General features: G+C 51.8%; 1 protein-coding gene across 4 annotated transcripts in view; it reads left to right on the top strand.

Moving 5' to 3' along the window:
- Nucleotides 1–14,287, top strand: part of SP1 (Sp1 transcription factor) — a 29,604-nt gene extending 15,317 nt beyond the window's left edge. For all 4 annotated transcript variants that reach the window (XM_090052072.1, XM_090052071.1, XM_090052069.1 and 1 more), the window contains exons 4-6: nucleotides 5,556–5,724; nucleotides 7,082–7,281; nucleotides 8,150–14,287. In XM_090052072.1, coding sequence (XP_089908198.1) covers nucleotides 5,556–5,724; nucleotides 7,082–7,281; nucleotides 8,150–8,454 — 674 coding nt within the window. In that variant the 3' untranslated portion in view covers nucleotides 8,455–14,287. The remainder of the gene's footprint in view (nucleotides 1–5,555; nucleotides 5,725–7,081; nucleotides 7,282–8,149) is intronic.
- Nucleotides 14,288–14,741: the final 454 nt, after the last annotated feature.

The following is a 14,741-nucleotide window of genomic DNA, read 5'->3' as shown; positions in this document are numbered from 1 at the left end:
AGGGAAAGGGACAGGGGGAGGGGGCATGGCTGAGAGGGGCTGAGTGGTTTGTTCGGCTCTGTTGGGATGATCACCTGGAGGGATGCTGGAGTCCCCGAGGTATGGCGATCATCTGCTCTCCTCTGCTCTGAGCAAGCTTCTTGTGTAAGTCCATCGCAGCCCATTTTACAGGGCTGAACCTGGGGCCTTCCCCAAGCAGGCAGCAGAGAGGTTATACTCTGCGTTGCTTCCAGGTCATGTAACAGGCTGGGCAAGATGCCACCTTGGAGACTAACTGGTTGAGAGAGGCCCAAGTTTTCATGGGCGACAGCTTGCTTCATCAGATGCTATGAATGGACTGGCAAACGTGTCCTTTAACATAGCACATTGTGATTTTTTTCCATCCACTGCTCCTCTCCCCTATCCCCTCCCCCCCAACAAAAAAAAAAAAGGATTAACAAGCATTAATCCTGCAGCATCAAGTGTCAGGTAAGTGGGTCCCCTCTCTCCGTGTCCCCCTCCCCATTGGCTGTGGCTAGTGTTTTGGTCCCGTTCTGGTTCTCAGAGCCCCAGAAAACAGAGGGTTTGCTTAGCCAGGGGAGATTCCCCTGCCACTTGGCCTGCACCCCCCACCCAGACAGAAAAAGCCAGCATGTGAAATGGTGGTGCTTGCCCTCCTTTCAGGCAGTGGTTATCTCTACCAGGGACAGCTGGGCTTGTACTGCTGGCTTTAATCAGGGCAATCCCCTCCCTGGGCAGGGCCTGGCCCTTGGGGGTGTGGAGAGATGGGTGGAGGAGAGGGAGGAAAGTAGGGCAGAGTTTTCTGTATAGCCTCTTGCCCTCCATCAAATGTGCATGTAGCTTGTACAGGAACAGCACCCAGCTGGGACATGGAACAAGCCTCAGTTGCTCTTGGACATCAGAAATGAGTCGCTGGGGTATTTTTAACAGCTTTTGTTCTTAGCTCAATCTCTAGGCGTCCTGGTACTGATGCAACTTCCTTGGGAGAAGGGCGACACCTGCTGGCGAAAGCAGACCCATTAATCCACGGAGGAGCCGAGAGGCTATTCAGGGGCAGCTGGGTTTATCACTCACCTCCCACCCTCTCAGTATCATCCTTAGACTGCAGCAACAAAGTGTGATGCTCATTGTTAAGGGCTGCAGGGCAGCTGGAGAATCCCAGCAGCTAACTGCTCCAGTGGCTGTGCCCTGGCAGCAATCTGGATACTTCAGGGTGTCTTGCTGAAATATCTCAGTGGCCGGGGTTGAAATCCTGTTCTTCACGCAGTCTCTCTGCAGCAGTGATTCTCAGCCAGGGTGCTAGGACACGCTGGAATGCTGCCAGATCCTTTGAAGGGGTCCCCCAAGGTGTGAAGAGAGAAGCTTTATTCCTTGGGTTTATTAAGCTTTACTTCAGTGATTTTTTTTTTTTTTTTAACCAGGGTGCGGTGAGATCCTTTTAAGGGTGTCCCACACTATTAGCAGTTGAAGTGTGAAAACAGCACAAGTTTCACAAGGCAAACCCAGAGATTATGATAGGAATCCATAGTGTCAAAACCATTCTGAGCTGTTGTGGGCTTTCTGGGTTCTTTGCCACAGCAGAACAGGTCTCCTTAGCTTTCACTTGTTTGTTGGCTATTAAAAAAAAAAACGAGCTGGCCCTTTCCAAGGGGATCCTTGCATATCAAAAAGTAGAGAACGCTTGCCAGTTGTTCGCTGTAATTATTGACTGCAAAGGAGTTTTGTCACTGCAGAGAGAATTATGAGGAACTAACTGCTCGGTGGAAGTTGCAGCACAGCTTTTATAAAGGCTTTGCTTCGGTGCTTCCTTTATTGTCTGGGAACATGTAATCTCTGTCCTTCTGGTTCTCCACAATGACTGCCATGTCCCACAGCAAGGACTGATCTTTCAAAGAAATCTCAGCCTGGCTTCTCATGTACTGAGGGTTTTGTGGGTCAGTAGTTCCCTGATGGGGGTGTGTATATGTATGCTTGCTCCAAACACCAGCTCTAAAAACTTACAACCCTTTCCAACCCCCCCTTATCTGTATTGCTATAATGCCTTGAAGCTCCAGCCAAGGCTGCAAAGCACTCAACGCAGTGGAGTACCAAACACAGGTGGGGTCTGGACTGCCTCCTCTTTTGCACGGCGGTCCTTGACCAGCAGAGCTGTGGTGGCAGAAGCCTCAGGTGTCGAAAGGGATAGGAAAACAGCTCTGGAACGGTGGGTTCCTGATGCCTCCATTACACCTGGAACTAACTCCTGTTCAAAGAGAGTGCCCTCAGCAGCACCTTTTTTTCAGAAGGGATTATGGTGGGATAAATGGCATTACCTCTTTCCTTCCAGCAGGGAGTGAGAGCCCTGATCCCATCCCAGAGCACCTGGCCGACGGGTGGCTTTTCAGAGCATTGCATTGCTCAAATTCTAGCCATTTGCAGCTGGCTACAGGCCCGTGCCAGAAGCAGCAGCAGCAGCAGTCTGAGCATAGATGGGGCCAAACCACTTTGAAACACACTTAGCACAGGTGCAGCTTAACCCGAAGCCCAGCAACGTAATCTGCACCTGTGCACGTAACGGGAGAGGGCTGTTTCTGTCTTGGCTTCTGGGAGGCAGAGGATGGCTGTAGCTGATCAGCCCCATGACCAAACAATCCCAAACTTGAGCTGCAAACTCCCCTAGGCCTCTGAAGCAGCGTCCCAGATTGCCATATGGATTTGGGGGGAGGGGGGTAGATAGAAACCCACTGGCATCTTACCTCTGCTGTAGGTGGCTTTTCCCACCCCAGAAGGGCTTCGCACCTCAGTCTTGACGCAGCCACATGCATTTTAAATCTGTCGTTGGACCTATTGGCATATGTTAATTGCAGCTGAAAACAGATTACTCAGCCTGCTGTCTGCACACCAGTTACTGCTTTCAGCATGGGCATAATCAAGCAGTGGAGCTTGAAGGGAAATAAAACACTTGAGGAGTGTAGATGAGGTTATTGAAGATGCAATTAAATGACAGCATAAGCGTGGAGCAATAAAACGGAAATGAAAACCGATAGGCCTAAAAGCTTCTCGCCCCTCTATCCCCCTCCCCCCTTTACAAATGGTTTATGTGTGTCTGGTTTGGAAGCTTGTCAATGCTGCTCTGTAATTCCTATGGCTTTTCTAATTAGGCGCGCTCCTTGAGAGCGGGAACGCAGTGCACAAAATGCTCCAGATGACTTTTCAACATTATACATCCCTTCCTGTAATCACAGTCATTAACCAACTAGCGCGCTCCAATAACATCTTCCCTGATAGACGCTTCTCGAATGACAGGCTCCCCGGTTGCTTTATTTATTGCTGCGCTTCAGTTTTATTGTTGGGAGGCTTTGCATCTGTTCACTGGGTTTGCTCCCGGATTGGCGCTTTCATTATTTTCAACTAAGCAGATACTTAAAGGGGAAAAACTGTTCTGTTCGGCCTGACAGTCTGAGCAGAGTTCCCAAGCAAGAAACTTTTGCCTGGGATAAACTGGGGGTTATACGATTATTTTTAAATCTCACAGCGTGGCCCCCTTTTTGGCTGGGCACTAAAGCAGTCTTCCTTGTTGCTCCTTTTAAGGCCAGAGCCTGAAATAATGTGGGTTTCTATCCCCCATATGTGGCCATGGCAGGGCTCCGAAATGCCTCTTTGTAGTGGAAAAACAGATGCATTTCTGTCTGGGAAGGGTGAGAATCATCCACGTTTGTTATCTGCCTCCTCTCACTTATTTCTCAACTCGCAGCCTTTGGCTGGAGTTAGGAATGCAAGCTAATAAATGTGAGTGACCTTGGTGAGAAGAGGAGCTAACGCAGTCTCTGATATGCCCTGGTTGGCTTTCTGCTGCCTCCAGTACAAGTGGCCAGCCTGGTAGGAGCCGGCTGTGGTTTGTGGAGAGCGGGTTATGAATCCTGCATCTGCCCCTTTCAGAACTGTGCCAAGTGAAACTTCCCAGGTTCTGTCCTTTTTCCCCACTCAAACGCAGGCTTTGGCACATAAACGTAACATCGCTGGAACCTTTTCTATCCACAAATGTACTGTGCGCACTTCTGTTGTAAGCAGAACGTTTCAGTGCTCTGAGCCTGAGCTCTGTGCTAATCCAGGACTGTGTTGTTGCCTCTGATTCTGAATAGCCTTAGAACAGCGTAGATCGTCTCTGGGGTGGGAACACATGAATGTCTAAAGTTCAGGTTGGACTTGACACTGATTGGCATTGCCAGGTGTGCCCTAGGCTTGGTGCGTGGGGAACAGGAAGCCATGCAGTAGAACAGGGTGACAGATTCACAAGCAGGGAAGGGAAGAGAGAGTTGTCTGAACCCCTGCAGAAATCTAGATGTCAAGAGTGAGGTCTGGACCAGTGAGGTCAGAGGCAGAGCCTCCATTAACTTCATTCAGATGATGGAGCTTGTTTTGCCCCTGCTGTTCTTTCAGACTGGACAACACCTTTGGTGGCGTTTTTAGTTTCTTTTCCCCTCTTGGTTAACAGGATGAATTGATACCATTACCAGCCCACTCCTTAAACTAGTTATCTCCTTGAAAAAGACACGTCAACTATAATGTGGTGGGATTGATAGTGCAGGCAAATCTACGGGGTAATAAAGGCCGTTTCAGTGTGTAAATGTGTGCCATGTGCTCGTGGGGGAAAGGAAGGGAAAGGAATTTATTCAGTCTTCCTCATGGGAGCAAGTATGGGGTGGCACCGTCCTCTGTGACCGTATGGCATGAGGAAGCTTCGTGCTGCTAAAGCTGCTTGAGGCAGAACCAGTACTGTATTTACTTGAATTCGAGCCAAGATAGTGTCCCCCGCCCTGCGCGCCTTTTAGCGTGGAGGGGGAAGCTTTGTGTTGGATTTGAGCAGCAGCCCAGGGCAGGTGGCAGCTCCTGTTCTAGCTCTGACCCAGGCCCAGGGCCAGAGCTGCTGCCTACCCCGGACTGGCTTGTCTTCCCCTCCCATCCTTCTCTACCACTTCTGCTGCTTTTCCCACCACAGGCATGTAGGGCACAACTTTAAGATGATCCTCCAATAATTAGATACTATGCATGGAAAATTATAACATTTTAATTTTCCATGTCCAGAATCTAATTACTAGGGAGTTGTCTTGGATTTGGACAGTGACTACAGTGACTTCCCATGGACTATCTGTGCCAGGGAACAAGGGTCCTCAGAGGGGCAGCTAATTCCTGCCCCCAGGAACACAGGGCAGGGAGATGAGTGTTGGGTGGAGTCCGAGATGCCCATCCTCGTAATCCTTTCCAGGAGCCATGGCAGAACTTTCAGTTGTGCTGTTCATGTCTGAATAGAGCTTTCACATTGCGTTGAACAGTGCACGGAGCATCTGCTGAGCGCAGGCAGGTTGCTGTGCTGCAGATGTTTCTCTCTGGAATTGTCACCTGCCTTCTACTTGTCATCTGCAGTGCCTGCTTCCTAGCTGCTCCTCGGGTCATGCGTGCCACAAAACTCCCGCCTCATACAGTGCGCCCGAGGCAATTAGAGCATGCATTCACATTCCTTTCCTGATTGATTTCCTTGCAGATTCCAGTAGTAATGGAGTCTTCTTTCCCTCCAGGTGACCATGCTGCTCAGCTGGGCCTCCACGGGGCAGGTGGTGATGGGCTGGCAGATGATGGCGCCGCTGTGGAAGAAGGGGAGACAAGTCCAGACCCGCAGCCTCAGCAAAGCCGGAGAGTGCGGCGAGAAGCCTGCACTTGTCCATACTGCAAAGACAGCGAAGGGAGGTAGGATTTGCCAGCGGCAATAAGGAGGCGGGTACAGTGCTGCCAGGGCTCAGTGGCACGGAGAGCAGAGGAAGGTTGGAGCCTTTTCCTTCTGTAACCAAACCAAATCTAGGTCAGGCTCCTAGGGAAGCAGGATGCTTTGTCTTGCCATAACTAACTTTGCATCATTCTCCCAGGAGGCCAGACAGGGGAGTAACAGTGATTGAGGGTCATGTGCCCATGGTTTGCTGGAACAGCTTATTTGGCCTGCCTGGGTCAGTGCCCTGTGGACCTGACATAGGGTAGAAGGAACTAAGATCTGGATGCATGTTAGGCTGGGTAGCGTTAGCTGGGCTGGGGGTGGGGAGCTCATGCTAGGTCTCCCCATACTCTGTGTCAATTGGAGCTAGCACTGTTGTCCTCCAGTGCCCACCAGGCTGCGTTCATAAAGGGAAGATATCAAGCAGCTGCTTTCACCCATGAGTAATGAGGGGCTGTTATCACTGCTAGACAGAGAATACCTGAGTTTATGGGCATGGGGTTACAGATTGGGGCGGTTTTGTTGCTGAGAGCAGTCAGGTGCACAGACATGGCTTGCTGCTGGGAGAGCGGCTCATTAAATACACAGCTGGAGCGAGCCTGGATCTGAATGCAGGGGTCTCCCTGGGAAAGGGAGCCCGGGGCAGAGGAAATGGTTAGAGCAAGACAGGGCCACCCCAGACCTGCTCCAGCCACTTTACAACAGGGAGGTGGGGAGAAACCTCTGCCCATCTGTGTCGTAATCCCTGGGTGCTGGGACAGGTCCCTGGGTGCTGGGACAGGTCCACCTGCCAGCCATGATAGTTTGTGTGCGGTGACCAGCTGCCTCGGCTCGTGGTTGAATCCCGGCCAATCCAATCCCTCTAGTACCCTCACCTTCCTGGTCCAAGGTCCCACCTGGATTGGGTTAGGGGGGCTTTTCAGTACGCACTGCCTGTTGGACCCTATAACCTTTGCCTGTCAAAGGGCTGGAAGCTGCTTTACCACGTAATCATGCATGGCAGCTTCTGCATGCCTCCTGGATTCCTGACTCCAGGGAGGGCAGAGGGGCCTCCTTTGTCTTGCATGTGAGTGAGCTCAGGCTCACTGAACTTGCTAACGTGTGTGCAGAGCCATGAACAGGATGGAGGGATCCTAGTACCTCTCCCCATTAGACTGCCCTGCCAAGCAGGCCTGTTGCCTAGAAGCTGGTCAGGAGGCAGCTCTTGACCCTCTGAGCTGGGATCTGTCACCTCGGTAAGCCTGTGTTGCTCCTTACTGAGAGGCTGTTCTCTGCCCTATCTCCAGAGCAGATGGGCTCTTCTGTGTAACACTTTCATTGTCCCTTTGGTTCTTTCAGAGCCTCTGGGGATCCAGGCAAAAAGAAGCAGCACATCTGCCACATGCCAGGCTGCGGCAAGGTATATGGCAAGACCTCGCACCTGCGGGCACACCTGCGCTGGCACACAGGCGAGCGCCCCTTTGTGTGCGGCTGGATGTTCTGCGGCAAGCGCTTCACGCGCTCAGACGAGCTCCAAAGGCACAAGCGCACGCACACAGGTAGGCTTGGGGCAGGACCGGCCAGGTGACACTCCAGCTGGTTGTGACGGTTTCCAGGGTCCTCCCACTGGCCAGATCCCTGTGCTTCCTCACCTGCTGCTCAGCTCTGGACTGGGGGCTGCGGGTAGTTAGCACCACCTGCTGTACGAAGCTGCTACTTGCTGGCTCCATTGCAACAGCACCCAGCAAGTCCTCCCCAGGCTTTTCAGCTGAGGTAGTCTCTGCTCCTTAGCTGCCCTTATGAAAGGAGCAGACTTTGGCAGGGCAGTTAACAGGAGCGGATCTGAGCACATGTCGTAGAATTACCCAAAGAACTGAGCCAGAGCCTGATCCTGCTCTTCCTAACATACAAATGGGATGAGTTTTCTGCAGAGCCCTGCCGAGGAGTATCTGGGGTTTTGTTGGGGCAAAGCTTCTGTCTATGTATTACAGAGCAGCATCCGGTCCCACTGTGTTTTGGGGGAGAGGGTTTGGGCATTTCCACATAACAGATTCAGGCTATGGGGTAGGTAAATCCTTCCTGCTGGATCCCGTGAAGGCATTTGTCACAGACTAGAACCCAGCATAGTGAGAGCCTGTTTGCCGAGGATCTTCAAAGTCCTGTGCTAGAAGCAGCAGCCAGAGGGCCATGGGCTGTGACAAAGAACAGGAAGGTTGGAAAACCCATGGGCCTCCAGGCTCGTGCGAGTGGGATTCAGCATTGCGACAGGCCTGAAAGGCCATTCTGGGCTGCACCCCTTGCTGTTATGCCACCCAGCCCAGGTGCTTCTCACCCGGGGAAGTGGGGAGGACGTGGCTTTCCTTCAGGGGCTTTGAGTGAGCCCCTGCTGGCCCAGCTGATCCACCTGCCTCTTGTGTCTTCCTCCAGGTGAGAAGAAGTTTGCTTGCCCTGAGTGCCCCAAGCGTTTCATGAGAAGCGACCACCTGTCCAAACACATCAAGACACACCAGAACAAGAAGGGCGGCCCGGCCGGAAATGTGGCCATGAGCGTCCCCATGGACACGGCAGCCTCCTCGGAGGGCAGCAGTGGGGCCGCTCAGTCTGCCCTCATCGCCACCAACATGGTGGCCATGGAAGCCATCTGCCCTGAGGGTATCGCCCGCCTTGCTGGCGGTGGCATTATGCAGGTGGGAGACCTCCAGTCCATCAACATCAGCGGCAATGGCTTCTGAGGCCCGCATGGACGGCATGCTGGGTGCGGTGCACGCACCCAGGGGTTCAAGCGAGCGTGGGTCCAAGAGGCGCGCGGAGAGGAAGCAGATCAATCTGTCCTGCCAGGTGTGCCGAGTGGGTGGGGGAGCAGTGCCTTCCAGCACTCAAACCCAGCTCCCCTCTGCCAGGAGCGCTCCCTGCACTCCAGCCCCCAGAGCCTGGCAGACCTCTGCCCAGGACTATGTGGGGAGGCCGGAGATCTTGACTCAACTTATTTCCCCCTCCCAGCCCCTACCCCATAAACAGCCTCCCTCTGTTCCCTGCCGTCAGTCCCCCGCGCCACCATCATGCCTTGGTTAAATGTATATGATCATCGAAATAACTTTTTAGCAAGAAAAAACAAAAAAAAATCAGATTCTATATTATTATTATTATTATTATTATATATAAATATATAAAATATAAAATGTCCATTGGCAAGAGGAGAGAAATTGCTGCGACCAAACTCCTTTGGTCTCTCTTTTTTGGATGCCTTATCTTTGAACAGACAACGCCCTAAGGTGCTGTACATTGCAGCACCCAAGCTGCTGTTCAGACGCTGAATTACATTTTACATTGTAACCGGAAACCATTTAGCCGTTCCATATGCTTTGCTTTTAGGCTCTATGGGTTGGGTTTCTCCCTCTTTTTGTTGTTTTCTCCCCTCGGTTTATTTTAATTATTGGGTGAGTTTGTAAAACAGTCACCCTTTGCCTTCCTCCGTGATTATTTTTTAATTTTAAATTGTCCCCCTCTTCTTCCCACCTTATTTTAATCCGTGCTTTTTCATATGTGTACATGTTAAATGGATTGTAAGGGGAGGGGGAGTTGTTTGTTGTCATTGTGCGGGTTCACTTGAGCTATTTACCATAGGAGGGGCTGGGACCCGTAGCATGTTCACATTTTGGGGATGGGTAGAAACAGGGAAGGAGGTAGAGGGACATGAAATGTTTGGGTCAGGTTTGTTTTTTTCAGCAGTCCATGGTCTTAAAAACCAAACATGAGCGACAGCACTTCCAGGGCCAGTCGGAGGGACCCGGGTCATTTTCACCTCAGGTTTTGAAGTGGCTGAAAGCCACAAGCGTGTGGATGATGCGCCGGAGAGAAAAACTGCCAGGTAGCACTCTGTCCCCCTGGGGCGGGAGGGAAGGAACTGTGTGTCTGTTCTCATCCCTGAGCTGTAGGCCAGGGTGCATCTGAGAAGCAGGGCAGCTCAGAGAGCTGGTGGAATGGGCAGACCATAGGCTGGATCAGTCAGATGGGCATAGACAAGGCCTCTGAGCACACTGTGGTTAGTAGGAGCCATGCAGCTTCATTAGGTGGCACCAGTGTGACGCCTTGCAGGGTATTTCCCCCAATACTACATGGCTTTGAGCTCAAAGGCTTCCCCCTTTAACTCCTGGACACAGGTTTTTTGGCAATTAGAAGTAGAGACATTTACCCCCAGGTCCTCGCCTTTTCCTTGACCTTTTCTTGGGGCAGAGTCCTCTTAAACTAGCTGGGTGGGTTTGTGGGGGCATTTTTAGTCCTAAGCAGCACTGGGCGACCACATCCTACTCTTTTCCTCCCCACCCTTGTCTTCCTGTTGTAGCCACAATAAAACAATCCTCCCTTTTCCCCTGCAGCCTTTGTGGAGCCCTGTTGAAAAAGAGCAAGTTGTCCCTGCAAATAGAGATCCCCTGGTGCAGGAAGGAGATGATAAAGGATCCCGGCAGTAGCATATATCACCCGGCCTCCCTTGCCCTGAGGCATCTAGGGCTCTACCGTGTCTAACACAGCTGCGTCTCTGTGGTTCTCCCGTGGCCTTTAGTGTTTCATGATTTCTTTAGTGGATCGTCTTTAGAGGCAGTCAATGGAGAGAGGAGACAGCAGACTCCTTGGGGAGTAGAGTGAACTTTATTTAATTACGACAAGCGATGTTCTGGCGTGTTATTTTTTTTCATAAAAAAGAAATAAGTGTAGATATGGCTGTGTATTCCGGCCCCCTGTCGTGCTGATCGTTTTAGTGCAGGCAGGTGCTTTGATTTCAATTTGCCCTTATGCCAGGGAATCATAGGAATCTTGGAGTCAGTGTTAGATAGCATTGCAGCTACTCTGCCATAGGATAAATACCCTTGTCTGGGTGTCTGTATAATATCCACAAAGATTTATATTGCAAGTTCTGTTGGAAAAGTTTGAAAACAAAATCCCTTTGTGGGGTGGGGCTGTGGCTTATAGCAAATTTTATAATATGTATCACAGCATATTAAAACCAAATCCAGGTTTGCTTGTGCAGGGCAGCATTTGGCCTCTTGGATTGAGGAAGAAAGAAGCAGATTGCAGGTGGAAGTGCAAATCCATACAGTGGAATCAGTGTGTTTTCATGTCCCGGTCCCACTGTTCTCACTGACTTTTCAGCACGTGGGTAGAACTGGTTGGACTCTAGGAAATTGCCCGCCCAGGACTCTCTCTGCTGGGAAAACTCCACAGAAGGCTTTTGGTTTGTGTGCGCATGGTACGGACTTGCAGGGGCAAAAACAGATTGGTTGGGAGATCTCCGAACAGCATTAGATGAAACAAATTTGCTAAGACCCTAACTCAGAACTGGTGACCATGTTGGCTCTTCCTAGTGAAAAAGGAATGTGATGCTGACATGTGGTTCACATGAGCATTTGTGTTTGGCCTGTTCTACCTAAGGAAAACGGGGAGACTTGACATATCAGCTTCCCATGCAGAGGAAAGTTACCCCGTCTTATTTCTCTAGCAGGCTCAGGAAGAATAATGCAGGATCTTAACTCTCACTAGCAATCCTTGACCAGATCCAGAGAATCCTGAACTGACTGGATGAGAACCCAGCCCCAGGGCACAGATGCTGAGAGATGCTTTAGCCAAATGCAACAGGCTGCTTCTCATCTTCTGTTGCTTGGAAAATGGGGGGAGATGGGGCGTAAAGCCTTTTTGGCCAAGGATGTGGGGAGAAGCTGGAGTATCCCATCAGCAGGAGTGAACAGTGCCCTGCTCGGGAGTGACTGGGCCCAGAATGGTTCTGGGATTTGGCATGGTCCGGCTGGCCAGGCTCCTTGCGCTGAGTTGTGTTGGTTTGAGGCAAAGAGATTCGAGCAAGTACTGTGGAGAGGACGAGATGATCAGAGTTCCCTGCTGCGTTCTGTCTCTTCCCCCCATAATTCTGGTGCTGCAGAGGGGCAGCTTGTCTCCCTTTCCACTACGGTGCCCTTTCCTCTGAGGTCCAGCTCTGCTCCCCTCTTGGATATGATCCAGATCCCTGAGGCAGGCTGGGGTGAGAGTTATAGTACATCCTGGCCACTAGGTATTAGCTGGGCTCCGAACAGAAGGCCAGAAGGGATCGCTGAGGGCCGTGCGGGCTCCAGCATTAGCCCTGAGGGCCGTGCGGGCTCCAGCATTAGCCCTGCTGTCTTGTGCATTTGCAGGGTGGGGGGGTTTAACTACCAGTGCAAGGCTGTTCTGCAGCCCTCACCCTGCCCTCTCCCTTTCCACCCGTTTCTGCTGCGGGATCTTAATGCCTTGTCGATCCATTTACCTCCTGCTCTGTGGGCTGCAGTCGGCAGGTGCTGGCCGTGGGCACAGCCCAGCCCAGCCAAACTGTGAAGTGTCAACATGTTTTACCTAGTGTTTTTTACCTAGCTGCAGGGAGGGAGGGAGAACTCCTGCTGTACATTTTTCTGGCTGACATCTTTCTGCTCGCTCGCGCTCTCTCTCTCTCTCTCTCTCTCTCTTTTTGCATTTGTATATTTTTATAGAGGAAACGTTAAGCATTTGTATTTTTGTACCAATCTGTGAAGCACTATGAATCCCAGACGCAGACCCCTGCCCGTGCGTCGGGACTTTCCGCCTCTCGCCCACCTGGGAAGTTCGCGGGTTCGATAGGAAGCAGTATTTCAACACTGTTCAGTCTCCCTGCCCCACTGGGGTAGGTCAGCTCCTATGTCTCAGGCAGCTCCTTGAGAGAGCACTACCGTCTCCTCCCTGTCACTTGCCTTGATGTATCCAGGGGGATTTGGAGCGCTCTGAGATCCTTGCAGGTTACAATATGGTGTGTGGCTGGCATTCAGCACTGTTGCCCAGTATGTGCCATCTGGGAGAGCCCATGTCCCTAGCGAGAGCATGTTGTCCTGCCCCTCGTCCATCCGTCCTAGCAGCTGTCTCACCCCAGCTTGTCAGTGCAGAAGCCTGATGTGTCTGGAAAGGACATGACAGGATTTAGGTGCCAAATTTTTCCCTTGCAGGGCTGGGGGATCTGATGAGGAAGGAGTGGACAGTATTGTGCATTTCTCGAGCAAGGCCTGAGAGGGAGAGGTTGTTTGGAACCCACGGGGTCTCGTGGCATCCCAGAAACGCAAGCACTGGAGTCTGTGCCCTAGAGGAGGGGGGCTCTGCCCATTGGGGCACCAGAACTGCTGTTGCAGTTTGCCAAAATGTTAATTTTCCTATGGAAACAAACCCAGCAGGAAGGGCCTTGCAGACTTTTCTTGCTCCCAGCAGCAGCGCCTGTGCCATGCAAAGCAGCAGCCTCCTGATCTGTCTGGCCTGCGGTCCAGGGTTTGCTTTCGCTAGCTTCAGGGCAGCAGCTTCCAGCCAAAAGCAGGACACGGCCTCAGCTACCAGGAGAGAGATATTGAGAGCTAGCCTGGTCCATGCCAGGGCCAGCTAATATGCAGAGCTGAGCTACCCGTATGTAGCCCAGCCTCCAAGGAGTGGGAGCAGGGCAGAGGGGCGGGGCTCGCCTGGGCCACCAAAGGCTCTAGTGGCTTGAAGGTGCAGAGATCCTTTCCGTGGGGACCTCTTTGCCAGCACCGATTTCTCGTGGCTGAAGATAGCACCGGGCTTCTTCCGCCTCCTGGCTTAGTTCCCTCAGCTCTTGCTAGCATCACTGTATTAGCTGGCTAGTTCTGTTGGCATTGGCACAGCTGCAGCCGCCTTGGGCTTGCAGCAGGTGCGAGGCGGCCACATCCCACCGTGGTAAAGATCCAAGGCACCGGTTCCCATCCATACCAGGCCTGGGGACCCTTGCCTCGTATCCACAGTAAAAAGCCTGGTTTGGCCTGGAGCTGTCTGGGCAGCGATGCGGTGGTTTCCAACCTGGTAGGTGAACCCCAGTTCCCCTGCCCTCCCTTTGCCGCCAGGGTCTTGCTCCCCTTAAATTGCACTGTTCCTTCAAGCACACACCAGCCGGCCGCTGCCTGGGGGACCCTAGGCCGGGGCTGTGGGAGCACTGTATAGTCCCTATCCCGCAGGTGCCTGCGGGATCAAATGTGCCTTTTTTTATACAGGGGCTCCACGCAGCAAAGCCATGTTCAGACAGGAGTCCCCTTTTGCCAATCGGCCTCGTCCCGGGAACATCTCGTTTTCGAAGCAATTTTCGACGCCATAGATGGTTGGGAATGGCCTAGCTTTAATCTTCCCAGAATCCCATTACCCCTTGTTCCCACCACCCACTGGGGAAAAGGCACGTGTCCACTACTTCTATGCATTACAAAGTGGAGGCGAGAGGGAAGGACCTTGCCGTGGGGCCCTCGAGGAGCCATGGAGACACTTCACCAGTGCCTCCTGCCGCTTACCGTGCTTTCCCTCGGGGCGGGGTTTTCGGGGCCGGGTGCCCATCGCCACCGCGCGCAACCTTCTGTAACACTGGCAATAATCCTCTGTATCCATGTAAAGACCCTTTTATCTTGTAATGATGTCTCTGTGCTTTTTTTAATCCAGTTGCCGATGTAATGATGTCTGAAACACATTTTAAAAGTGCTATTTTTTTTGTACAAAGATTAGATATTAAATGTAGTTTGGCTCCTTTGTAAATGGATGACAATTTTTTTTTTTTTTAAAGGTAATAAACCAGTGTCTATGGAGTTGTATTCAAATCCAGCATGCCCAGTGTCGTACTTAAGACTGTTTCATTGCTTGTAGGTGGGTGCTCAAAGCCAAGTCCTTGCCTCTGGTTGTCTCTGGCACCTGTTTCTTTTCTCGGGTTGCTGCCATAAATGCAGCCCTGCTCCAGCCTTGTTTTACTGTGCTGTCAGAATAGGGGAAAGCAAAGTTACATTAGGGGCCTGTGGGATATGTTTTCCAAGGAGTTCATGTGCTGCCTCTAAGTGCAGGTGAGGACAGGCAAAGGTACATGTCTCTCCTATCTCTCTCCAGAGGTCCTGGCTGCAGAATCCCATCTGCCGGTACATGTCCCATGCCTGCTGTCCTTGTCCTGATACCCTTAGCTCTGACATTGCACTGTTCTGTGGCCAGTCCCAAAGCCCCT

The sequence above is a fragment of the Crocodylus siamensis genome, chromosome 6 (assembly GCF_052110815.1).
Source record: "Crocodylus siamensis isolate JL-2025a chromosome 6, ASM5211081v1, whole genome shotgun sequence".
Taxonomy (NCBI): Eukaryota; Metazoa; Chordata; order Crocodylia; family Crocodylidae; genus Crocodylus; species Crocodylus siamensis.
This window is presented reverse-complemented; position numbering and strand designations above follow the sequence as displayed.